Consider the following 27,885-nt stretch of genomic DNA (forward strand, 5'->3'; position numbering starts at 1 on the left):
CTCTCACTTCCATACATCACTAGTGGGGAAACCATAGCTTTAACTATACGGAACTTTGTTGGCAAGGTGATGTCTCTGCTTTTTAAGATGCTGTCTAGGTTTGTCATTGCTTTTCTCCCAAGAGGCAGGCGTCTTTTAATTTCGTGACTGCTGTCACCATCTGCAGTGATCATGGAGCCCAAGAAAGTAAAATCTCTCACTGCCTCCATTTCTTCCCCTTCTATTCGCCAGGAGGTGATGGGACCAGTTGATAAAAAGATGGAGAGGAGCACAGGATTTGGGCAAGTGGTACAGACGTCATCCTGAATCAACCTCTGCCATCAAGAGCAATGAGGGAAGTCCTACATTTAGGAGCAGACCCACCGAGGATTGCACTTTGCAGCTTAAGCTTTCGAAACAGTTCTAAGTAAAATCCAGCTCAGAGGAAGTATACACTCTGAAACTGGTTCCCAGTGAGGAGATCCTATGCCATCATGGTGCAGGGAAAAAATTAAGCATACCTATTTTTTGTTTATACTTTATCTAAGGAAAGTAGTATTTGGATCCCTAAAAACTACTCCAGTTATGAAGACACTCCAGTTATGCATGCCACTTTGATTGAGCTCCTTGGAGGAAAGGTCAGATAAAAATGTAATAAATAAATGACAAATGAGAGCTTTATAAGATTAGCCAGCAGTTTAAAAAATACTGTTTCCACTAATCATTCCAAAATGGTAGGTTTTCAAAACAAAAATCGTTACTCTTTTTTATTTTATATTTATAAAAATATTTCTATACTGCTGTATCGTAAAAATGTACCACAGTGGTTTACAACATAGAAACATAAAACCAAACAGCGTCACAAAAAGAAATAAAGTTAAAAGCAGTAAGAAATTAAAAACAAACATCAATAGACCATCATGGTGTGTGTGTGTACTCTTTCTTGCCTGCATAAGCCTGGCAGAATAGAAAAGCTTTCAGCAAGTGTTTAAAAGCTGGCACAGAAGGCTCCCAGTGAAACTGTATATTAAGAAAGGAATAAAGTGTCCTCTTCTTTTTGTCCTTCAAGTTCTTGTCTCCTTTAGACAAATGATAAGCTGTTGGTTCTGTTGCACTGCTTAGAAGCATTCCCCATATTAGAGTTGTGGGTTTCCTATTGAAGTTAAGCACTGAAAAATACAAATATATTCACGAAACATGCAGCCACATGTTTGTGAAAACAGAATGCAGGATCAGGTAGGCTTTTGGCTTGATCACAGTATTGTGATAACACAATGAACAGAAAGATTCACAGTGGAAAAGGAAGAAAGTTGCACCACAGACACATCTGGCTTTGAAAATTTATTAAAAATCAAAGAATACAAAACTTCACATAAAAATATGTATTTTAGCTTCCCACATTGTTATACACACAAAAAGAAACTGAACATGATATTTTAATTAGCTATCCACAGCAGCATAGAATATAACCAGAGTGGTAGCAGTGCAATTTATTGGTTCACCATGACTGAAATGGAACATGATATCTGCTTCTCTTAAGCCTATTCTGCTTTTAAATGGACTCTGTTTAAGACACAGAGGTTTCCATAACATAGGTTCATATTCAATATTGCTAGCATGTAAGAGTGAGTACAGGTCTATAATCAGCCCTTGAATACTGGTTTATTCAAGTTTAGATCCCTTATTGTATCAGCATCTATTAAAAACCTTTCACAAGGTTTAAAAAACAGTCAAAGCAAAGATATACATCCAATATCAAAGCAGGACTGAGATTTTTGGCAATTCAAAATCCAATTGCTGTTCACATAGTTATCAGTTGTAAAATTATCATTCATCTGGAGCAATATATACACCAGGACTGGGGTCCTGTGATTCTGCATGAGAAAGGGGGCACACAAACTATTTTTCCTTCTTTCTGCAACCCCTTGCACTGCATTGGATGCTGCTCTGAAGAGCTCCCCATTGTGAGACAGAAAAACCTTTTGTGTATGTGGAGATCTTGGCAGCAATGTTCAAGAATTATTCTGAGAAAACGTAATATCTTATAACCTATGACTGACTAGGAGAGACACTGATTGTTTACTTCTGGCTGCAGGCTACTCAATTGCCAGTGTGCATTTGCAAAGCCTCTGCCTTAATCACATTTGCCTGATGAAGAGGTTTTATACTCGTAAACGTGACACACCTTTCCCAAGAGATGCTGGTACAGTAAGTCATATACACTTCATGCCCATCAGAGTATCAAAACAGCAGCTATAACCAATACCAATATGAATATTCATTAATAATAGGTAAATAATATTAAAAGTTTTATTTCTTGTTAAACTCTGGATCAACATGAACTGGAGACAAAATGTGCTACTCTACTTTGGAATGTTGCGCTCTCTTCTCTCACTATCCAAAGGCCTTGCATTAATTTGGACAATGTTTTCTTTAATATGTGCTGCACCGCCTCTCAAGGCAAGCCTGCAGATACTAAAGCTCACTATTAGAAAAACCATTCCATTTCAAACATTCAAATATCAGTTAAGAACATTCACTTCTGTATATCCTTTAGATGTCAAGATAGCAATTTTTTCTAAGCTCCTCCTCTAAGCAGAGCTACTTATACAGTGCTGTTGAGATTTAAGACTTCTTATCTTTAAAACAAGGAAAAGATGCAGCCAGTGACAATGAGAATATAGTGCTTAAAAAAAAACACCAGGGCTACACAAGATGTGTGTTTTGTTGCTTTAAAAAAGTTAGCAGAGGTTGCCATGGCCATACATACTTGCATAGAATCCCTGTATGCATCTTTAAATCAAGTGACTGCCACAGACGATGTGTGTTGCACAGGACTGTGCTCTTTTACAAGTTAACAGACTGATACTTTAAAAGCCTAGAGAAGCCCAAAGGTACATTGCAGGTAGTTGCTTTTAACAGAACTAATGCACGCTGCTAATCAGATTCCTTAATGGAATCAATATATGTTCCTTTCTCCACATTCTTTAAGTTGGATATTTCATTCAGCAACAATGCTTGGAGCCAACCAGAGGGTAAATAAAACTAATTAAAAGCATTTGTAGATGGACGTCTGGGACTTATTCACCTTTACCCTAAAAAACTGGAATTCTTTATGCTGATCTTTGTTCAATTTTAAGGAATCAATTGAAGGTCCAACTTATCTTGCGTGATCCACATTGAAACAAGTATGACCTTTGCAAGAGCACTAGATTGTGCCCTCCCCATTAGCTAGAGTTAACGTAGTGAACCCCAACTTAAAAAATGCAATCTGGGAAAGGATCTGTAAAGCAAGCAAATAATAAAATTACATACTGTACACCCTTCATTCCTTAAATATAACTTAAATGAAAAACATTCAGAGTTATTGCACAAAAGTTATGTTTGATATGAGTATGATAACAAAAGGTTTAAACAAGAAATGGGAAGGCAACAAGCAAAGTCACAAAGATTTGCTACAAAGGAAAGTCCAAACCATCTATACTTTTCTGACAAAACAAAAAAGCTATAATGAACAAATGCAGCTACACCAGAAGGCGCCACCGCATTTATGGTCCTCACAGTACTTCTGCCACAGCTGCTTCGGCACTGTAGTAATCATGGATAGGCAGAAGACAAACTTCCACATTTAATAAGGCTTCACAGATAAGCACAATTATTTCTTTTAAGATGGACTCCACCACCACACAAAGAAACATGCAAGGTTGGATGCAGATATTTGGCAACATCCACAAACTGAAACGCCCAGTGCTGTTCTCAAGTCCAGACTAGTGTCACACACACTGCGTAAGTCTTAAGTGGACACTCTGAGGTTGGCCATTATCTGCTAAGGCTAATAGGCAAACTGTCTCTGTATTTCTTTCTTCTCCAGATACTACGGTTATGTTGGTGGTGCCCTCGGTTGCTAACAGGCTGCCTCATGGCTCCATTGCCAGAAGAACTGTATCCGCTGCCTTGAGTATGATTGTGAGCTGCTTTCACCGTTAGCTTCATTCCATTGTGCTGCTGGAAACAAGAGGAAGTGGTCAAAATTAGTGCCAGCTAAACTGCAAATTTACCAAATTCTTTTACTAAGTTTTGTCTCCTAGCAATTCATCAAGGCCGGACTGATACAGCAAACTGCATTCAGACAATAAGATATAAGCAAAATGCTTCAAGAAAATTCATTTTAGAGCAGTATTGAAAGCCAACTGACTTTCTGCTCCACCATCACCACTATCCAAGGGGACAACCTCCATCATATAGTCCATACCTGATTATTAGTAGTCATAATCAATGTTCTTGCAGGCACAGATTGCATTTTACCACTTGGCACAGGCAATGCTGGTGGTAAACCAACTGTAAGCTGAGATGGTGCTTGGAGATTGAAGTGGTACACATTAGGAGTTGTGCAAGGTGGAGTATCTGAATCCTTGTGACAAAGAAAAGGGGGGAATAGGTTTGTTGTTCTTTTAATAGGAAAGGAGCACATGCTTACTGCTCATTTAAGCACTCACACATGCAGCAAATACCAAGAGCACTGTTAGCACCAGAAGATGATCAATATGTCAGGAAGCTGATACTTAGTCCTCTTAAGGTGTGGTTTTCACCAAGAATGGTGTATAAATGCCCTGTACTAGTTTGTAATACCACTGGAGATCAAGGAAGCCTTTGTAAGAAAGGCAATCATGTTTGGGGAAAGATCCAAAGGGGATTCAGGAACTGTGGACTGTCATCTGCCTTTCCCCCAAGACATGACACCATACGCATATCTACATATACTATACACCCTGTATGTTTTGGGACTTAAATAAGCATTTCCTGAGTATTTAAAAAGATTGCCTGATCACTATTTATTATTATTTGTTGAATTTCTGTTCCACCTCTTTCTCTAAGGAGCTCAAGATGGCCTACATGGTTCTCCCCCTCCTCCTTTAATCCCCACAATAACCCAGAGAGGTGGGTGAGGCTGAGAGACTGTGACTGGCCGAGGATCACCTAGTGATCTTCATGGCCGAGTAGGGTTTTGAACCCCGGTTTCCCAAGTTCAAGCATGACACTCTAACCGCTACACCATAGGTTTTACATGGCAAGCGTAAAACCTGCCATGCTCTGCCAATACTAATTGGGATTATATAGTTGTATAGGCAAGAAAGGTGCAATTCACATGAGCAACAACTTTTCTTTGTCTTATAACCTTTTTTAAATCTGTTATTTCATCTGCTTTAATACATTTGCCTATTTAAATTCAATGGTGTTGTTCACGTCTTGGGAAACATTTTAAAGTTAAAAAGCATTTTAAGGTACCAAATACATAAAATATGCTGGGACGCGGGTGGCGCTGTGGGTTAAACCACAGAGCCTAGAGCAGGAGTCCCCAAACTACGGCCCCCGGGCCGGATGCGGCCCAATCGGCCTCCCAATCCGGCCCGCGACGACCCCCGCCGCCCGCTGCCGCCGCCCGCTCTTACGGCGCGCGGCGCGGCGGCGATCTTAAAAATCGGCAAAAAATCGCCGAAAATCCTTTGTGCGCATGCGTATGGGCCTCTCCCGACCCAGAAGAGGTCATTTCCGATGCACTTCTGGGTCAGGGGAGGCCCATACGCATGCGCACAAGCGATTTTCGGCGATTTTTTCCCGCCCGTGTGCGCATGCGCACAGGCGCGCACTCCCCCGCCCTCTGGCCCGCCGCGCGGTCGCCGCGGCGGGCACCGGCCCGCTGCGCGGTAAGTCTGGGGACCCCTGGCCTAGAGCTTGCTGATCAGAATCCGCACAATGGGGTGAGCTCCCGTTGCTCAGTCCCTGCTCCTGCCAACCTAGCAGTTCGAAAGCACATCAAAGTGCAAGTAGGAAGGTAAAAGGCTTTTCCGTGTGCTGCTCTGGTTTGCCAGAAGCGGCTTTGTCATGCTGGTCACATGACCTGGAAGCTGTACACCGGCTCCCTCGGCCAATAATGTGAGATGAGCATCGCAACCCCAGTCGGTCACGACTGGACCTAATGGTCAGGGGTCCCTTTACCTTTACCTAAAATACAGAGCTAAAATGGCAGCAACAGAAAGGAAGCAAGGTTTTTAAGAACTAATTACTTTAATTGGTGATAAAATGCTCTTTCATTTAAATGCTTCTGTGTGGTTTTCTATTTAAAAAGCTTTAAAAATTACTCTCTTATTAAAAGATTGATTTAACATTAAATGTCATTATGACAGTTAAGCTGATATATGCATTTTATCTTTTTGAAAATATAGCATGATAAATCCTCAAGTTTTAGAGAACAGCAATGTAACTGGAAAAGTTTCAAACTCAGTTTCAACGAAAGTCCTATTGCAAATATACCAAATCACAGTAAGAAAAATGAATAAACAAATAGAAAAGAGCTTCATTGGAGGGGGGAGGGGACTTACAATATCACTGCCAGAAAGAGAAGAAACGGAAGAGGCAGATGAGCCTGATGACAGCTGCTGAGCACCAGTAAATGACAAAGGCAAAGGCTGGTTGTATGCCGATTCAGCATCACCATTCTGGACTACATTACATGCAGATATTGGTTCTCTCCCTTTCATTGGAATACCTGTAAGCATATACATTTATTAGTTTTGTTTGCAAATAAAATCACCTTTCACAGTCCCTTACTGTAAACAAGCGATATTATGCAATTATCAGATTTACTGCAGGGCTCAGTTTAGCCATGACCCACATGCTCACTTCAGATATCACATCAAACCAAGATTATAAACGATGGTTAACTATGGTACTGTGTCTGCAATTAGCTCCCAGGCAAACAAGAATTTCAAGCCATGGCAAACCATGGCTAACTGTGGGTCGGTGTGATGACTAAATTGACGAACCATAGTCATGGCCATTGCTCTGCTTCTGACCATCACTGCTCCTTGAGACAAGTTCTGAGCAAACGGAAAAAGAAAACTAACAGCTCTAAATTATGGTTCAGAGCAATGTCACAGCTGAGCTGTAAAAGAATAACATTTGTTGAAAGTTATATTGAAATTTTGATGTGAGTTTTACTTCAAATCCTTTACTCACCAAGATCAGGTGACAAATTAGCTTTGCTTCCCCATTTCTTCTTAATCCAAGCTCTGTAGTCAATCACTTCCTGTGTCACTTTGATGATTCTTCCTAAGGTACTGGAAGAAATAGTGATCTACATAAAAAATCTACACTGATTTATGATAAAGGCTTGCATACACACAATCTTGCTTCATTTTGACAACCATTAACTGCCACTGTGCTGCACTACAAGCACCAAAGAAAGTTTTAAACAGCTTGCCATGCAGAATGGAGGAAAGACAGTGAGGGGAGGAAGGGGGACGGGAGAAAGAAACAAGTTCCATAGTAACATTAAGCTAGTCATGCATTTCAGGATACAGCACTGTATGCTGACATCTCCAGTTATGAAGCCATTTAAGAAGCCCAATAGTGCAAGGTTGGATTTTCAGAAGCTATGCAATTAACACACTCAAATTGGTTACCTTTCTGAATCTCTGTTGGGATACGATCTCGCAAGTGGTGATACTGCATGGCTTAGAACAATGTAGGCATAATCAAAAACTTGCTTTACTTGCATGGCACCATAACAACTTCTTCCAACATCGTTGCCTATAATGGTTAAATTAAAAGTTTAAATAATGTTGACCTACAAGACCTGTTCATCATTTTTAAAGATGGATAGTAATGGACACTTCTGGTTCCATGTTGTCCTTGGAATGCCCATACATTTATCCCTTAAAATCTTGAAACAAGCAGTGATTGCTTAGAGAGGTGCTTAGTCCTTATACACAATCCACTTTCTGCACACATTTTGATCTGTACTTCACCTAGGTACCCGATCTGCTATCGGACAGACTGTGCTGGTGACCAATGCACACATACTGTTATAAATTATTGCCTTTTCCAGATATTTTAAAACAGTCCATCTTCCAGCCCCTCCTTTTCCATTTATCTACCTACTGCTATATCTGAAAGAATAAGCAATTCCAGTGACATCACTTTTCGGTTGGAAGCTCAGTGATACAAAGTGATAGGGCGGATCTACACTCCTGGTTTATAATTTTAAGGAAGGGTTATGGAACGGTTATCATAACATATTCAGACATATTACATTTTGCTTGTAATGTTAATAATGTGTTATTAAAATGTGACACCAGAGCACATGTGCTGCAGAGCAACCAGGAACCAGCAGTAAGGGAAATTGCATTGTTACGCAAGAACGTTAAGGTAGGAAACTTCCAGTCATAGTCTACACTGCAGATCAAACCTGTGCATCATTTACAAGGCTGATGCTACATTCATGCCTAGCAGCAACTGAAGGTAAAAGTGGTCAAAGTAGGAGAACACTCCATTTGCTTAGCAGAGGACTGTTGCATTTTCAAATCTTGAGGACCCTAACTCCTTCCCTATTATTGTGGGATGCTTCACTAAACTTAGTATGCAGTGTTTAGGTCCATTATTTTGCCCCAGAAAAGTCAAACGCAACAGGATGAAATGGAAACAATATAAAAATTGATTTACTAAGCCCTTATATGGAAACTCTTGCAGCCATGGATACAGAAAATAGGGAAATTCTGGTCTCAGGTGTCATTAAAAAAAAAGCAGGACCGTTTAAAACATTAAAAATATACTACATTCTACTACTAATCTCTATGTATTACATGATAGTAACAGTAAAAAGTGGGGAAAGAAAACACAAAAAATTGATGGCGGAAAGAAATCACAAGATCAAGGCAAGGTTAAGGGCTTATTTCTGAATGATTATTTGAAACAAGAGGAGCGCCCAATGAAGGATTTCCTCAGATAACCTTAAAGTCTGTGTTAAATCTGCATTCTTAATGGAAAAAATGAAATATTCTCACCAGGCAGAAGAGGATCTTCAATACATAACATGGAAGGTCGATATCCATTGGTCATGGCTTTCATGAGTTCTTCTTTGGCAATATAGGCACCTCCATTTTTTATTCTAATACCAGTTTTCAAGTAATTAAAATTCCTTCCATAGAGTTCAAAAAATTCTATTAGAAGCATTCCAAGATTTTCCTCCAGTCTTCTAGCATCAATTCTTGGGTGCAACTACAATAAGAAAAACAGCAGTTTTATTATGTTGGTGTATGTGATCATTTATACTTCTGTCATCTTTATGGTGAACCATTTAAAGTTGGAAATGAGCATTAACTATCAACAACCAAAAATAACCTCAACTTCTTTAATATCAGCCTTCTCTCACTTTAAGATTTTAGGAGATAGACTTTCAAAGAATTGTATGCTACAAGAAAGTATCATAACTAGTCCATTTCAAATTAATTACATCCATTTATTCATAAGAAACATGCCATGTAAAATACAAACCATTCAATTACTACTATTTGAAAAGTTAGGCAGTATGAGGCAGCACTGAAAAATTATTACACAACTACATGAACTCTATCCTTAACCCCAGGATAGCCAAAACAGCGTCCTCCAGCTATTGTTGAGTTCCTACTCTCACCATCCCTGACCACTAGCCATGTTGGCTGGGGCTAACGTGAGTCAACATTTGCACCATACACACAAAATCTGTGGAGGAGTGAAAGTTTACAGCCGAACAGCATCATGTTTCTCAGCCCACTTTACACAAAGATTCTACTGTCTTTGTCCCATAGCCTTTTGTTGCTTTATAGAACAGAACTCTTGCAGGAGTTACACACTAATAAAGTAAGATCTACAGCCAATACAAAAGGTTTTAAAGCGAAAGAATCATATAATGGTAAATAAAACATGAAGTACTAACCAAAAAGATGTAAAGAATTCTTTACGAAATCACATACCTGTAAGAAGCTAATTGCCATTAAAATTAGGCTGTAAGAGCTAATTCCACCAGTAAAAACTTCATTCAAATCCCTTTGAAGGAGGAACTGTTTTAATACTAAAATCAAGTAAGGCAGCAATGAGTATTTCTGCAAATGAAAAGAACAGTTAATTTTCTGTAAGACAAGTTCTAGGTGATATGTTTACCATTATTTACTATACAGTACGAAAGATTTCTATGGAAAAAAGAAAGAATAATGGGAGTAAAAAGCCTTTATACATTCTTGTGAATGAAGCCTTTATACATTCTTGTGAATGAGCTAACGTATTTTCCTTAAATTCATATTCACTACATACAAAAATATAAGTGTCACAAAGTCAGGCATCAAGGACTGCTGTTAACACCAAAAATACAAACTTTGACACAGTTAGCAAGAAAGTTGCACTTGTTAAGGGATGTGAAAGAATGTATAAAGAAATTTGAACTATGTACCAATATTTGTACTAAGCACATCCACCAAACCTTAAAAAGTATTCAGAGATTAGTGGGTTTTTTTAATTAACATTCCATCCTACTTACAGGGAATCAGAAAATCAAGACAGACCTTTGTGACGATACATGCAGTAAACAATTGATTTACCTGATTCTATCCAGACAAAATCACTAAAGGGCAACAAACTTCTGTAAATATGTACTAGTTTATCCAGCCAAGATTCCCGGGCCTAGTGGGTAATCTGAAGGCACCTGAGCCAGTAGGTGAAACCCAAGGGTCCACTGGGAGCCCCATAGGACAGTAGGATATAGATAGAACTTTTTTTTTTTACATTAAAACATTACAAATTTGTTTCATCCCAAAGAAAAATGCTGTATGAACTTGCCATTTTTTCATAACAGAAGTAGAAAGTTCACAGAGTACTTACACTGGATAGTTCATTCATTGTTCTCAGTATCAGGGTCTCAAGGTTTGAGTGAATATGTAGTGCCAACTCTTGATATGCTTACCTCCAACTTATGAACTGGCACTGATAAAACTTGAAGATAACCCATTAGAACATAGTTAAGAAATATGCCTCCGGCAGTAACTGCAAAATGCAGGTTCAAAATCTATTCTGTCCTGAAGTGCACAGAAAGCCTTTGTTAAATGACTGTAGTTTAGCCTAATCTACTTCACAGGGCAGAAGAGAATAAAACTGAATGCCAGAGCTTCTTGGAGGGGAAAACAACAAAACTGAATGGGATGGCACTATATGGATATTGCCCAATTGTGGAAGGAAGCCTCAGGAAGAACTAGTGGGCAAAGAGGATTGGGATGTGTAAATTAGGCCTGAATGAGGTCAACTGCTCTCAAGAAATCACCTGGGTGGAGGACTTGGCTATTTTTTAGGTCCAAAATTATCCATATAACCAAATAACCTGAAGGAGCATCTCCACCCCCATCATTCTGCCTGGACACTGAGGTCCAGCGCCAAGGGCCTTCTGGCAGTTCCCTCACTGTGAGAAGCCAAAATACAGGGAACCAGGCAGAGGGCCTTCTCGGTAGTGGCACCTGCCCTGTGGAACGCCCTCCCATCAGATGTCAAAGAGAAAAACAGCTACCAGATTTTTAGAAGACATCTGAAGGCAGCCCTGTTTAGGGAAGCTTTTATTGTAATATCCTTCTGGAAGCCAATCAGAGTGGCTGGGGAAACCCGGCCAGATGGGCGGGGTATAAATAATAGGGAGCTGGGAGCACTGTTATACAGTGGTTTTGCTCCTTTCTCCAGGGTCGTGTCCAGAAAGTGGTGTTGGGGGATGAGTGTTCAGACCCCTGGGCTCTCACCTGTGAGGTGCCTCAGGGCTCCGTCCTCTCCCCCATGCTTTTTAATATCTATATGAAGCTGCTGGGAGAGATTATCAGGGGGTTTGGGCTGGGTGTTCATCAGTATGTGGATGACACCCAGCTCTACCTCTCTTTCAAATCAGAACCAGTGAGGGCAGTGAATGTCCTGTGTGAGTGCCTGGAGGCGGTTGGAGGATGGATGGCGTTTAACAGATTGAGGTTGAATCCTGACAAGACTGAAGTACTGTTTCTGGGGGACAGGGGGCGGGCGGGTCTCCCTGGTCCTGAATGGGGTAAGTGTGCCCCGAGGGACCAGGTGTGCAGCCTGGGAGTCATTTTGGACTCACAGCTGTCCATGGAGGCGCAGGTTAATTCTGTGTCCAGGGCGGCTGTCTACCAGCTCCATCTGGTACGCAGGCTGAGACCCTACCTGCCCGCAGACTGTCTCACCAGAGTAGTGCATGCTCTGGTTATCTCCCGCTTGGACTACTGCAATGTGCTCTACGTGGGGCTACCTTTAAAGGTGACCCGGAAACTGCAATTAATCCAGAATGCGGCAGCCAGACTGGTGACTGGGAGCGGCTGCCGGGACCACATAACACCGGTCCTGGGAGATCTACATTGGCTCCCAGTACGTTTTCAAGCACAATTCAAAGTGTTGGTGCTGACCTTTAAAGCCCTAAACGGCCTCGGTCCTGTATACCTGAAGGAGCGTCTCCACCCCCATCGTTCTGCCTGGACACTGAGGTCCAGCTCCGAGGGCCTTCTGGCGGTTCCCTCACTACGAGAAGCCAAGTTACAGGGAATCAGGCAGAGGGCCTTCTCGGTAGTGGCACCCACCCTGTGGAATGCCCTCCCACTAGAGGTCAGGGAGATAAACAACTACCTGACAATTAGAAAATACCTAAAGGCAGCCCTGTTTAGGGAAGTTTTTAATCTGTGATATTTTAATGTATTTTAATGTGTGTTGGAAGCCGCCCAGAGTGGCGGGGGAGACCCGGCCAGATGGGCAGGGTATAAATAAATTATTATTATTATTATTATTATTTCATTGACCAGAGATTTTCAGGAAGTCCGTTCACCGATTTTCAGGAAGTCCGTTCACCTTTATCCTGGTGGGCGGCATTGCAGTTGTAGCCTTCGCCTACCCCTCCTCAGTAAAGGTATGCTAAAGGGATCAGGGGTGTGAATCCTGTCCAAAGCATAAACGTGGGCTAGGGCCATGTCACAGCCTCTTTGATGTAAGTCATAAAGCACCCCCTATCAGTGGTTTATCCTTAAGTGAACTCCCTGTAGACTGGCAGGAGTCAAGATAGTCTGTAATCAATAAAGTTGTGGCCTATTTGAACCCATAAACCAAAACACTTTGTGTCAGTGTGTTTTATCCTGGGAACTTTGTGGCTCAGGTGCCTTGGCATGCATCTCGAGGTCCAGAAGTAGTTGCAAAAAAGTTATTTTATTTTTGCACCATGAAACAAGAGAAAATATCAAACTAATCTAGTTCTATGATTGACGGGTATGGCAGGTGCTTGCTGTTGACCAAGATTCAGTATGTCTGGATTCCAGACAAGGGAGAGAAGAGGAACCTGCCCCTAGTAATGGCACTCAGTTTGAGAGAGCAATGTGATAAATTGTTTCCAGCATCCACCAATCCAGTTACAGAATCTCAGAGGGCCTGGAATGTCCACAATCACCCTACTCCTAGGGCAATAGGCGTGGCATCTTGAACAAAGTTTGACGAAGAGCTGTCACCCTCTCCATAAAAAGACAAGATGGAAAGCTCAGTCTTTATGCCCCAATGCTTTAATGAAAAGCTCCTGCAGACAACAACCTGAGGCTATAGCCCTGCCACAGAATAGCAGGCAATCCATATAGAAGCCTGCCATAAACTCTGTCATTTTTCTCCATGTGTTAGATGTTCCCTAGGATGCTTGGAACTTCAGAGTTCCAATGCCCATGCCTACAATATAAAAGCTCCTGCCAGGATGGAGTTGGCAGCAACTGCTTTGAGGGAAAGCAACAAAGTCTCGTGCATTCTGGACAATGCTGCTTCATTATTTCTAGGGAGCACATGCCCACAATGGGAGTCACAGGGTTGAGGAAAAGTGCAACCAAGAGGTGAACTTTAATGAGCCCAGGATGTGTGGAGGAAGGGTGTAAAATGGTTTAATTGTGTACTCTGAGCCAGCCCTAGCTGGATTGTTCTGCTTTGAATGATATACTTAAAAAATGCTGGAAACAGTAGGAATTGTTGCACTTCTAAAAGCAATAGAAATATCAGGGAATATAAAAAAAATTATCTTCTATTGACTGTACCTTCATGTAGTCTTGGATAAGTTGAGCTGCCTTCACACCAGTTTCCATATTAAAACTAATGTCAACTTTCACTTCTGTTTCCTGGTCTGTAAGCTTTATTATTGGTACCTGGAAAGATATTCAAACCAGTCATTCAACCAACCCCAACAAGTAGACCAACTGTTTTTATTTTAAATTAAAATATCCAAGCATGACTTACAAGGACAATTTAACTTTGCATCAATGAAGATGATGTGCGGTGAATAAAATTAATTTCACAATGATCTAGACAAGTCTTGCAAAGAACTGCTTTGAGGTAGCTACCCAGTACAGTGGTACCTCGGGTTACAGGCGCTTCAGGTTACAGACACTTCAGGTTACAGACTCCGCTAACCCAGAAGTAGTACCTCGGGTTAAGAACTTTGCCCCAGGATGAGAACAGAAATCGTGTGGTGGCAGTGCGGCGGCCCCATTAGCAAAAATGGTACCTCAGGTTAAGAACAGTTTCAGGTTAAGAACGGACCTCCAGAATGAATTAAGTTCTTAACCCAAGGTACCACTGTATCTGTTCAACCCATAAGCATTGCTTCTTTCACCATGCTAATGCTGCTACTGTCAACATATGCTCCTGCTAACTCAAGTTCTTCTTTTGACACTGAACTGGCACCAGTGTATGTAGCCTTCATGGCACTTTAAAGGAGCTTCAGCATCCTTTGGAAAGTGTTACCATCAGAACAGTACACTTGTGCAGATTCAGGTGCTCACCTTGGGATGGAGATTTAAATTGTATTCATTTAATAGTTGTGAGGAAGCTGTTTTGAACAGCGTTTTAAGCTGGTGAGCCCGTTCTTTGAGAACATATTAAGATCATGATTAACACGCGCAACATGGGGCTGCCTTAAAAAAAGTAACTAGAAATTTCAACTGGCCCCAAAATGCAGCAGCTAGATATCTAATCAATCAATCAATCAATCATAGTTCCATAATTTTCTTTTGTCTTCCTCTCTCTCAAACTCTTTCCCCTTTTGTGTTATGTCCTTTTAGATCAGAAGCCGGAGGGCAGGCCTTATTACTGACATTTGTATGCTGTTCTCATAACCTTTTTTGCTGAAGAAAGGGATAAAAATATTTTCAATAAATTAGTCCCAGTTTTGTAAACCATGCAACACCAGCACAATTCCATTTATACTGGCTTCCAGTTCATTTCTGAGCCCAATTCCAAGTGCTGGTTATTGCTTTTAAAGCTCTAAGCTTTAAGAACCATCACTTACTGCATGAATATGTCTATTTAAATCAAGGATTTGGGGAGGCACTGTTTTGTGTCCCACCACCAGATACAGTTGGTAGCTTATTTGGTAGAGCTTTCTCTGCTGGGTGACCCTGATCTGAGTGATCAGACTGGTCGTTTCCCACATAGTCTTTAGATGTCACACCAAAAAGTTTTTATTCTAGCAGGTATATGGGTTGGCTTGCTCCCGAAACTTGCTGCTAAATATGATGCTTCAGTCTTGTATTTTTATTTAGGTTATTTATTTTTGTATATTTTTTCTTGCAAGTCACTTTGCTACTTTTTTTTTAAAGTGATGAACAACTTTAACAAATAATAAATATGATGCTGATTCCCTACTGTGTTATTTGGCCCAGTTTGCATGTAATGCTAACTCAAAACATGGCTTAGCACAGTGAGCATGTCGCCAGGAAGGAGACTGCATTTGCTGCATTCCTGCTTTGGTCCAAGGCTAAGTCATGGCTTGGCTCTGTGTTGTGTCCCCCAAACAAAACTACAAGAAGCAGTTTATGGTCTCTCTAGAGCAGGAGTCCTCAAACTTTTTACTCAGGGGGCCGGTTCACTGTCCCTCAGACACTGTCGGGGGCCGGACTATAGTTTGAAAAAAATATGAACGAATTCATATGCACACTGCACCTATTTTATTGGTAGTGCACAAAACAATACAATCCGGGGTGGGGGTTGGTTTTTTTTTACAGAGGCAAGAAAGAACATGAAAGAATTGCACCAACAACACACAGCAACACATAGCCTACCGCCGTTTCAAAAAGTCCTGCTATCCACCCTATGGAGTTGGGGGAGGGCTGGAGGGGGAAGAGGAGGGCACTTGCGCCTGAGAGGAAAGGAAGAAAAAGGAAGGAGGGGGTATACTGCCCCTTTCCTTGCCATCTCCTCTCCTCCTCCTCCCTCTCTGGGGAGCTGTGACCAGCTGGCAGCCGCTGCCACTAGAGCCTGGTAGAGCAGGCTCAGACCCTCCCTGCCGGCTCAGGCTTTCATCACCTGTCAAGGACCACAGCAAGCAAGCAAGCAACCACAGGGTGTGTAGGTATGAAGCAGGTTTGGGGGAGGGAGGGAGGGCAAAAGAAAAGGCAGCTCCGGTCTTCACAGTTCTCTCACTCACTCAGCAGTGCCTCCTCCTGCTGCTGCTGCTGCTGGCGGCAGCTTTCACCTCTCTGCCGACTGCAGCAGCAGCAGCTGATGGGGCTGGGTGTAGTGTGTGGGGAGTGGGGTGGGAGCTGGAAAGGAGGAGCGGTTCTTTCCTCCTTACCTCAGTCTCTGACTCTCCCGAAGGCACCATTCCCGGGACTCTCGCTCAGCGCCAGTGGCTCGTCGTCACCCCCTTTTCGGACCCGCACCTCCCTCAGAGGAACTCCCGGCAGCCTGGCCCCATCCCTCCTCCTCCTCCTCCCTCCCTCCCAGTGATCTCGGCTTAGTAATGGCGGTGGGGAGAAGCCAGGAGGGAGGAGGAAAGAAAGCTGCTGGCACCAATGAGGGAAACAATGCTGCTGGCACCAATCAAAGCCCAGCCCCCTTCCTCCTCTAGGCAGGGCAGGGAGAAGCCAGGAGGAGGGAGGGACGAGGTGCCACCGCTGCCGTGTGAGGGAGGGAAAAGAATGTGTGCGCTGATGCAGCCTGAACAAGCAGATCCACGCCACAGGCCGCATTTAGAAGGCTATTGGGCAGATCCGGCCCGTGGGCCTTAGTTTGCCGACCCATTCTCTAGTCTAGAGCAAGGCAAAGCACAAGCGCTGGTTCAGACATAACATTAAGTCAAACACAGCTTAGCCCTGGATAGAATGACACCAAACTGGGGAAGAGTGCTGCAGCTGCAATCTTCACTCTGAGAACTCATACTGTTGCTCACTCATGCTAAGCCATTAGTTCAACACAGCATGCAAGCTGGGTCTATGTTGTTAGCAACTACATTGTACGTCTCACGGTAAGTTTAAAAAGTGGGATATTAATCTATATATTAAAAAAAAATGTCAACTGGTTATGTTCCTTCCTCTCCAATGTTCAACAAAACCGTTTGACCGATAGCGTTGAAATTTGGACACGTCAAATGTGACTGCCTGAGTGTCCCCAGACTGTTTTCAAACACAGATGTGTCAGCTACGCCAGGTAAAAAACCCCAAACCCCATTTCCAGAACTCACAAATCACCCGCAAGTGCATGCTGGGAGCACAGGAGAGATTACAACACAGTGCCCTCTACCGATGGCTACACTGGTACTACACCTAGGAAACCTACCCTCTCCACAGGCTTGGCTTTCCAGACTAGGCCGCTTTCCAGACTAGGCCGAGTGGAGGTAGGGCCTTGCCAGGGGGGATGGGGAGGGCGGAATAGGGGGCAGGGATAGGTAATGGGTCGGAACAGGGTGGGGAGAAACACAGGGATGTGCCTAGGTAAACATAACACACGAAAAACAGGGGGACTCTGAAGGTGAGAGGAGTCTGAAGTGGGACTATGAGGCTCCCTTTAACAAACTGAGCCACTGCAACTCGTGGCAAGGCCAGCTAGTATTTAATAAATTAAGTAAACATGGGGGGTTGCATAATTTATTAGTTTTTGTTATGAGGCAGGGTGACAAAGAGTTTGAAGATTCACTATGCTGTCTTTGAAAAAAGAAATGCCCTGGGTAAGATAATCTTCCACCACTTTTTTAAGTCATTCTCTCCAAATAAAGAAGGATCAGAGTTGAATCACCTGCTGGGAGTTTCATGTCCAACCAGGTTTCTTACACTAAAACTCAAGATTTGGTGTCTTGGACAAAGGAATCTTCAAAAACATGGTACATGTCCATTCACACCACTAGTGTAATAATAACCTCGGGAATACAAAGGTCAGGCAGCTGCGAGGAAAATCAAGAATCTCTGAGTATTATTTTTACTAGCTCTATCTAACTCCCAAGCACATTTACTATTACGGCATCAAACACCAGCTCATTTACAGTGATGCTCTAGTCTAAAAACAGAATCTGTATCTGTTTACTGAGAGTTCAAGTAACGGACTGAACCTTTGAACCCTTGGACCTACCAATATTACCAGCATTTCAAAACAAATATGGAAATGTATAATTTGACCTCTGGGAAGTATGCTAACTAATGCAAATCCTCTGAATCTATGACTCACAAGCTAAAGGCAGCCTAGCATGTGCCAGGAAGAATCTTCCAGTGTCAGCATCAGCAAAGCTGAGGGCAGTATAGACATTGAACACCATTTGTCACTGAAGTTGTCAGGACCTTAACCCATGGACAAAAAAACCAAACAAGACAAAGGCAAACAAATGGCTAAGTTTATGGTTGGTAGGACTGAAGATTTCACATCAGAACACAGAAATGGTTCTCGAGTTGGCATGCAGAATATCTGTATCACATGAACAAATGATTATAACAAACTTAACTACTGAGCGATCAGTCTGAATAATTATGTTTTGGGTTTTTTGGAACACATATAATGAGGTGAGCTAATTTGGACTTGATGTCAATAGATAAGGAAGATGTTTCCAAAAGGGAAGCATTTTTAAGGAAATATGAAATATATTTGCAAGTTATTTTGAACTAAGAGAGAAAGGAAAAGGAAAATGTGTTTTTTTTTTGAGGTGCTGCTAATCAATGAGAACTATATTTGAACAATGAATGTGAAGTAGTAGTTTTGCTGAAGAAAACTACAAGAGGTTTCTGGTCATTGTTGGGTAAATGGAAGGAAGTCTACTTGATGCAGTGTTCAAAGAAAAGATGCAGGATAACCAAAACAAGCTTAACTCTACACCTGGTATTTCCTGCACATCTAAAATTGCAAAATGGATTATAAAATAAGTAACCAAATTACTATAAAATAATCCTAACATTTTAAATATAATTCAAATAATAGGTTAAATACGGTTTTTATGTGCTCCTCAGGCATGTCTAGTTACAAAAGAAAAAAAATGCTGATTTGAATGTTTCAATTAGCTGTTTTAACTGTTGGGTGTGTGTGTGTTTTTTTAGATAATCTTAATATCCTACTTACTATTTTTATAAACAGTTTTGAGGTTTTTATGATCAAGCAGAATATACATTTTGTGAAATAAAAAATAAGTTTAGGATTCAAATACTACTATTACAAACTCAGATAAAGCATAAAAATATTTGCATTAAAAAAAATCATACTAAATAGCTTGACTTTCTAAAATGGAATATAGCTTGTTCCTGTTACTTACCGTAGCTTTGTCAAGTACTTTAATTGAATATGGCTCAGCCACATTGTGTTTCCTTAGTGCTTGTTCCAGAAGCTGCAGAGGGGGGCTCTCCCATTTCCCAAAAACGACTAAATCAATATCACTATAGATAATACAACATACATAAAGTTCATTAGAGGATTACACATTAATATTCCTTTGAAGATTGTTAAATTCAGTCTTCATTAGAGTAACCTAACTACTAATCCACTCAAACAGAATAGGAGGGCTTCTAAAAGTAGACTCTGAAGTTATTACATTACAGACTCTGGGGTTGTGACGCTCATCTCGCGTTATTGGCCGAGGGAGCTAGTGTACAGCTTCCAGGTCATGTGGCCAGCATGACAAAGCCGCTTCTGGTGAACCAGAACAGCACACGGAAATGCTGTTTACCTTCCCGCTGTAGCGGTACTTGCATTTTTACGTGCTTTCGAACAGCTAGGTTGGTAGGAGCTGGGACCGAGCAACGGGAGCTCACCCCGTCGCGTGGATTCGAACCACCGACCTTCTGATCAGCAAGCCCTAGGCTCTGTGGTTTAACCCACAGCGCCACTAAACCTAAGTTCACATTAACAGAAATGATTGCATGTTTATCCCCGATTCAATTTCCCTCCCCTTCCTTTGGTGTCTTCTCTGTATTGATTTTAAGACTGGGAAGAACAAAAAAAATCCCTTTTGTATGATAGCATTATTAACAAAATACACTGGGAGCTGGAAATGTTAGTCAAGCCTTACCTAGTTGGCAGATAGAGCCCTGTACTAAAACTTCCAAATATCTGAACCTGCAAAAGAAAAACAAAGTTAGGGCAGATCTCACCATTCTGAACGCTGAACTGAAAAATCCCACAAGAAAACCCACATGCCTTTATCTTCAGAAGCAGTTCCTTTTACTGTTATTTGCTTCTTCCACCTAAAAACTAACTGGCTTGGTTAAAAGGGCATGCTACTCATTTGCTAATCAAATGATTTGGTAATCAGAAGTGAATTATTTCTTTACTGGTTTACTCTAATCAGAGTTTGTTTGATTCAGTTGTCATGGAAAACTGTAGGTTCTGAAAAGGAGGCATACCACAATAAAGGTTTCAATGTTTCCTAATAAGAATGTGCCCAGATTGCGAAAGGACAGTGCAAAGCAGCATTTTCATAGATAGCAAATCACAGTGGAACACTGCGACTACTATCTCTCTGCACCTATCCCCATATCCAGCTTTAAGGCTAAGAGACATGAATGGTCACAATATCTGAAGCAGTGCACAGCTGTCCCTCCTGTGTCATAAATATACTGTAAGTAGTTTTATTGGGATGGCTTTTATGACAAAAGCCTACTGGTGTGTTTTCATTTGGGGAGGGGGGTAAATTTAATATAATAACAACAGCTGAAGCTAAGACACAAAAAAGATTGAATATGTCAACAAAGTGGCTGAAATACAATGATATTTTGGTAGAGGAAGGTGATCAGATGAAGTTAAAATCGCACGAGGTGTTGAAGAGTAAGGTTAATGATTGGTTACAATATCATCAAATTAATGAAATGTATAAAATGGATAAAAAGTTGGTTTTCAAATGAAAAAGTCTAAATTGGAAACTGAATTGTTAGAATTGAAAGGTAAGAATTTGTCAAAAATGTATAATTTATTGTTGGAATGGCATACGAAAGATGAGCAAACAAAAGGTGTAATGATTAAATGGGCAAATGATGTAGGACATAACATCATGGTGGAAGACTGGGAAAGGTTATGGAAGTATAATATGAAATTTCCCGCGTGTACAGTGTTAAAAGAAAATTTGATGAAAATGATGTATAGATGGTCACCCCGGTAAAGCTAGCTAAGATTTATCACAAACAAGATAACAAATGTTGGAAATGTAAAAATCAAGAGGGAACTTTCTTCCACATGTGGTGGACGTGCCCCCAAGTGAGAGACTTATGGGAAAAGATTTATAATGAATTGAAAAAAGTGTTGAAAAACACATTTGTTAAGAAACCAGAGGCCTTCTTACTGGGGATAACGGGAGATGAAATACCTAGGAAGGATGTTACTTTTTTTTTGTATGACACAAGAATTCTACTCGCAAAGAATTGGAAAATTGAAGAAGTACCAACAGTGGATGACTGGCAGAAGAAGCTGATAGAATTTATGGAACTGTCTGAGTTGACCGGGAGACTCCGGGATAGGAGTGAAGAAGCAGTGGAAGAAGATTGGAAGAAATTTAAAATTTATTTAAAGAATAAGTGTATAATAGATTAGAATTAATGGAAGTGAGGGAGATACAAAGAGGTTGTAGATAATATAATGGTGTGTAATAAGTATTGATAGAAGATAGGTATAATATAATTAAAAAGGAAGATATAGATAGAGGGTAAAAGGATAAGATATAAAAGACAGAGAAATAAGGTAATATTAAAGTAAAAAATAGAGTTTATATAAGATTTAGAGTTTACTAAGGATGATTTGTAAAGAAACGCAGAAGGAGGTGGAATGAGGAAGTCAGTAGATTATTAATAAGAGTTACAAGTTAGAATTTTTGTTTTTGTCTTTTTCGTATTTTGTGTTTTGTAATTTTTGTGTTATGTATTTTTGTATGTTTTTGTTGCTTGTTAAAAAATCTTTAATAAAAACATTTTTTTAAAAAAATGTAATATAATAAGGTAAGGTTCCACAACACTTTGGATCTACTGAATGCTAGCCGAGAGCATTGTATACATCATTTTAAATACAGTGGTACCTCTAGTTACGGACTCGATCTGTTCCAGGGTGCCGTTCGCACCCCGAAAAGTCCATAACTAGAGTGGCGCTTCTGCGCAAAGTGCGCAGAACGCTTCTGAGCATGCGTGCACGGCAAAACCTGGAAGTAAACACTTCCGGGTTTGCCACGTTCTTATACTGAAAAGACACAACCCGCAGCAGACGCCACATGAGGTATGACTGTAAACAGAGACAAACGGTACTAAGGATCCTATGGATGCCATCAACGTGGCACAGCGCTTAGACAGAAACCTTGTTTACCCCAAGGCTTTTGATTTGGGTCAGAAGGCACGAAGGGAGTCAGCCCTATGTTGTGCCCAGTCCACCCACGTTATGGTGAGAATGGAGTTGAGAGGAGAACTTGGGGACCGAAAATACCAATCTGAGGTGCACTCACATCTGCTGTAGGCCAAAGATCTTTAATGACCATTTTTATTCTTTTCACTACTTCTCTTCTCATGACTTCTTCTTCAGGACGAGGGGATATGAAGGCATAAAAGTCCATTATTTCTTCATGAAGCCTATGGGGAAGAATAAAAAAATAGTTTTTATTATTTATACCTAAGATCTAAGTGTGGGTTTCTAAAGCAAAACTTCCATCCATTAGGTAGTATGAAAAAGTACATTAAATTAGTATGAAAATTCATCAATTGGTATGAAAAAGTACACAAACTGAATTTAGAACTGCGTGAACTCAAATATTCTATAAAAAGCAAAACTCCCTATTTCCTATTATTATTATTATGTAATTTGGGGAAAATGCCATTCATAGAAAACAGTTTGTGTGCAGGAAGCAAAATACCGGTATGCAACCTGAACAGACAAAAGAGTTTTGGTGAACTGCAGTACAGGTGTACCTTGGTTGTTGAACGCCTTGGTACTTGGATGTTTTGGCTCACAAACGCCACAAACACAGAAGTGAATGTTCTGGTTTGCGAACTTTTTTTGGAAGCCGAATGTGGTGCAGCCGCTCCTTGGTTTTCAAACCATTTCGGGAGTCAAACGAATGAAGAAGAGTTTGGATTTGATATCCTGCTTTATCACTACCCGAAGGAGTACTCAAAGCGGCTAACATTCTCCTTTCCCTTCCTCCCCCACAACAAACACTCTGTGAGGTGAGTGAGGCTAAGAGACTTCAGAGAAGTGTGACTAGCCCAAGGTCACCAAGCAGCTGCATGTGGAGGAGCGGAGACACGAACCGGGTCCCCCAGATTAAGAGTCTACCGCTCTTAACCACTACATCACACTGGCTTCCCAATACATGTACACACACTAAAACATGTGGGACAACCACAATTTTAATATTACCATCAAAGTATCAAAAGTATGCTTAATAATAGAGCACAAAAGAGAGACTGGGACAACTAGTTTTAAGCGAAGTTGTAGCTTTCTAAGCTCCATCTTAGGGTCATTCCACATATGAAAAAGCAGTTCTGCAATTGTGTACACATGACAGCTGCAGCTAATTATGACTCCTTGGTTAGTGTTTTAGGTGTGATACAAGTTTTCCTAATTTACACATTTAGGTGTGCAACATCACTTCACATAATTAAAGGGGCGTACCGAGGATCAAAACTAGGGGGGCAAGGGGCGGGGCCAAGGCACGGGAGGGAAGGGAGGAAGCGCACACGGTGGGGGAGGTGCCGGAGCGCAATGGCTGCCAGGTGAGGGGGCTGCTGGCGGCAGCAGCAGCAGGAGGATCGGCGGCAGCGGGGGAGTCTCCAGAGGCAGGAGGAGGAGCACAGCCCAGCAGACCGCGAGTTCAGCGTTCCCGCCCGCCGCGCCGCGCCCTCCAGCTACCCGTTGCGCTCTCTGGTTCCCCGCCGCGCTTGGCCTTGCCGGAGGGCGCGACGGGGAGCTGGAGGGAGGGTGCGGCGCGGTGGGCGGGAACGCTGAACTTGCGCTCCGCTGGGCTGTGCTTCGCCTCCGCCCACCAGCCCCACCGGCAGCGGCGCTCTCGTGCGCCGGCCCTGCTTCGAGGGGGGGCAGCTGCCCCCCGCCCCACACTGGGTACGCCCATGCATAATTGACAGCAAATCAAGGTCATTCAAAAATAGGAGCAAAAATCTACGTTCTTAGGCATCTTCTAAAGGGACCCCTGACCATTAGGTCCAGTCATGACCGACTCTGGGGTTGCAACGCTCATCTCACGTTATTGGCTGAGGGAGCCGGCGTACAGCTTCCAGGTCATGCGGCCAGCATGACAAAGCCGCTTCTGGTGAACCAGAGCAGCGCACGGAAATGCCGTTTACCTTCCCGCTGTAGTGGTACCTATTTATCTACTTGCACTTTGACGTGCTTTTGAACTGCTAGGTTGGCAGGAGCAGGGACCAAGCAACGGGAGCTCACCCTGTCGCGGCAAGCCCTAGGCTCTGTGGTTTAACCCACAGCGCCACCCGTGTCCCATCTGCTAGGTACGCAGATTGTATTGTATGTACACACATAATGTTTGTAAATATTTTCAAAAATAAAAAAGAAATTTAAAAAAACATCCTGTAAGGTTTCAGGGCTTACAAAATGTTTAGCACACTTCAGGAGAGAAGGTCTGCTCAAGCCACTAACATGTTATAGTATCCTGGAATACTGAGGATTAGAACCAGGCCAGGGTGTGTGTGTGAATGTGTCATGAGGTTAAAAGAGTGATCTTTGCAATACATGGGATGCTTCAGGAGAAAGAAAATAAAAAGAACATATTTCCCTTTCCCACTCTTCAGACCCTCCTCATTACATAAAGTGGTAACGTGCTCAGGCCCTGTGCTAGAAGCCCTCAATCACTGTAAGTGTATAGCATAAAGCCAATATTTTTGGACTAGTGAGCACATTTCAAATGTTGAGAGTGTGCTGGGGGCACCAGTCGCAACATAGCAGCCATGGAGAAGGCATGGCATAACACAAAATGGCTGCCATGTGAGTGTGGCATAAGATAAAAATAGAGAGGCAACCACTTCTGACAACCTTATGCTTACAATGGGTAATAAACTATTTCCTGCTGGTCCAGATTATGGAGATCACATGTATACACAAACAGATGCTGTTGCTGTCCAATAAAAGAGAGCATTCCTCAGTACTAGAAAAAATATACAAGGGTGCAACCCCTTTCACATAAAACTCCCCTCCACAAACTCCTAAGGCTTCTGCTGATAGATGGCTATGCCTTGAACAGGTGCACACCTCAAAGTTTATAGATACAATGCAAACTTTTGTTAAGAGGTTCCACCCTGGCAAGTGTGACAAACCCGCCTTCATCCCAACCTAACAGCTGGAGAAAACCTACTAGATCAGGCCAACTGCCCATTTAGACCAGCATCCTCTTCTGACAGTGGCCAACCAAATGGCTGTAGGAAACCAGCAAGCAGAGTTAAAGCACAAGAGCACTCTCCCTTCCTGTGATTTCCAGCAACTGGTATTATTCAGAAGTTTTACTACCTCCAATAGTTTTCCCCTCTTCAGCTGCAAGGCAGAGAGAAAGGTGAGGGGGAGATTTGTTGCTTGTGTATTACTGTACTTGGAGAACCTCAGAAGCACAGTAGCAGAACAAACCACTTCACCTTTTTAGCTTTAAGTGGTGGGGGATAGGTCTGATTTCTTTACTATGGACAACATCCTACATCTACAGTAGTAGTCCTGGCAACCATTTTATCTCACTACCAAGGCCAGCCAAATTTTGTGCAACTTTGCCTGCAATCTGTATAACAGTCCTTTTGGGGATGCTAAGATTGGCAGAGGGACTGCTATTGGTTTGTTCCATTGCCCTCAGAAGCTCACAGTGGTGTGGGAGAAGGCATTCTCTGTGGCAGCCCCTAAGATATGGAACTCCTTCCCCACAGGGGTCTGTTTAGCATCTTCATTGTACAACTTTCAGGGAATGTTGAAGACACACCTCTTAGAACCTGGGTTTTGACAGTCGATGTTTATATTTTTAAGACTCCCCTCATTTCTGGGATTGTAAACCATTTCTAACATTGTTTTAATTGTTGTAACCCACCTTGGGACCTTAAGATGAAGGGCAGGTGATAAAAAAAACCACAAGCGTAATGTAAGTCAGCGCTATCCCAATATTGCAGATATATTGGGCAGGGATGAGAGCGGTTCTCCAAAGGTTACCTACAGGGTTCATTGTTAGTGTACTAGGGAATTCCTCCTTTGAAGCTCAGTCTCATAGCTATACTACTAAACCAGGTAAAAAATATTTTTGAACTGTTACACCTAAAACACACGGGCAGAACAGCCATTCCTAACTACAGGCTTCACGGAAAGTGGACACCTTTCATCCACAACCTCATTTTACTCTGCAGTATGACCACTGATCACAAAATGACTTAGACCCCAATTTAAGTGTACATAGAAAGGAAAGTTTCACATGTGTTCTGCAAAAAAGATCCTGCATTAAGACATGGGTCACCTTGAAGAATCCAGCAATCATCCTCCCTGTCTCATTCCATTAACAGCCCAGCCAATAGAACATAAGACTCTTAATCCTGGGTTTGAGCCCCATGTTGGGCAAGATTCCTGCATTGCAAGGGGTTGGACTAGATGACCCTTGTGGACCCTCCCAACTCTACAATTCTATTATTCTAAATGGAGGTCCTAACCCAACTTACTGGATTTCTCAGTCATTCCAATTGAGAATGCCTTATTGTTAGGATTCATTTCTTGTCTTTAAAGAATCCACGCACTTTCAACCTACAAAATTCAGCCACCAGGCAGCCTTAGGGGGACAGACTTAGCACGGCTACAACGTATCTATGAATAGGACCCCCTACAGTCTAAAAGCAATCATTGGGGAGGGGGATTTCAGGCGGGGGTCTTGAACCCGCTCCCCACCGCCCGCAGCTGGACTGAAACGAGGAGGGCGGCCCTTGCGAAAGGAGCCCGTCGGAAGCCAGAGCCCAGAACGGCTCACCCTTGGATGCCGGGGCTGTAGCGCTGCCTGCTTTTCCACGGGGTGCCCGGAGCGGGGCTCAGCGCGGGCTGCTCATGGGGACAAGGCCCGCCGCCGCCGCCGCCTCCTCCTCCGGAGAGCAGGTAGTTCATCCCATACGTGCTGGCCTTGTTCTCCCGTTTCCTTCGGCTTGGGTGGTACTGGTGCTGGTGCTGGTGGAGGTGGCGGGCGGGCAGGTGCGGGGGCAAGGCGTCCGCCGGCCTCGGGCTCTGCGCCGCCGCTTCCCCGCTCCGCTTCGCCGGCTTCCCTCCGGGCGAGGCCTGGCGAGACCCTGAGGGCGGCGGCGGCGGCGGCGAGGAGAACGAAGGCGGCCCGCCGGGGCTGTCAGCGCCGGACTCCGCGGAGGAGGAGGAGGAGGGCGGAGGAGGCACTGGAGGCGGCTTGTGCAGCAGCAGCAGCCGTGGCGGCGGCGGCGGCCTCTCGGTCAGGAGCGGCGGTGGCGGCGGCTTGGCGGCGAGCGTCGTCGTCGTTGTCCAGCGGCCCAGGGAGTGTCGGGCCTGCGCTGCCTGAGGGAAGGGCGAGCGCGGCGAAGAGGGCGTAGGCGGCGAGGAAGAGGAGGAGGAGCCGGAGCCGCCTCCGCCGCGGCCTTGCGAGGTCTCCCAGATCTGCATCCAGAGCGCATTGGCGGGGCCTTTCTGCTCGGGCTGGATCCAGGCCACGCGGGGATCCATCCATCCATCCGCCCCGGCGCCTCCCTCCCCCGCCCGTTCCTCGCTCGCTCGCTCACTCGCCGGCTCCGGCGGCCTGTCAGGCGCGCGCGCGCGCAAGGCCCCGACTTCTGAGGCGGCGCAAGGGGGGAGGGGCGGGGAGGGGGCGGCGCCAAC

At 43.1% G+C, this 27,885-nt stretch overlaps 1 protein-coding gene across 2 annotated transcripts; it reads right to left on the minus strand.

The window, feature by feature from the left end:
- Positions 1 to 1,307: 1,307 nt before the first annotated feature.
- Positions 1,308 to 27,852, minus strand: TENT4A (terminal nucleotidyltransferase 4A). Of its 2 annotated transcripts, none has more exons than XM_035101286.2 (12): positions 27,023 to 27,852; positions 22,517 to 22,640; positions 20,108 to 20,154; positions 19,355 to 19,475; positions 13,887 to 13,994; positions 9,771 to 9,899; positions 8,823 to 9,036; positions 7,443 to 7,569; positions 6,997 to 7,097; positions 6,360 to 6,526; positions 4,232 to 4,390; positions 1,308 to 3,981 (listed from the first exon to the last, which is right to left on the minus strand). In XM_035101286.2, exons 1-12 carry the CDS (start codon positions 27,730 to 27,732, stop codon positions 3,799 to 3,801), a joined length of 2,190 nt encoding a protein of 729 aa, XP_034957177.2. In that variant the 5' UTR covers positions 27,733 to 27,852; the 3' UTR covers positions 1,308 to 3,798. The 2 variants fall into 2 exon arrangements, with proteins under 2 accessions (XP_034957177.2, XP_060134156.1); XM_060278173.1 differs by having other exon boundaries at positions 1,308 to 3,984; positions 27,023 to 27,851.
- Between the last annotated feature and the right edge of the window lie 33 nt (positions 27,853 to 27,885).

This window comes from Zootoca vivipara, chromosome 8 (genome assembly GCF_963506605.1).
Source record: "Zootoca vivipara chromosome 8, rZooViv1.1, whole genome shotgun sequence".
Taxonomy (NCBI): domain Eukaryota; kingdom Metazoa; phylum Chordata; class Lepidosauria; order Squamata; family Lacertidae; genus Zootoca; species Zootoca vivipara.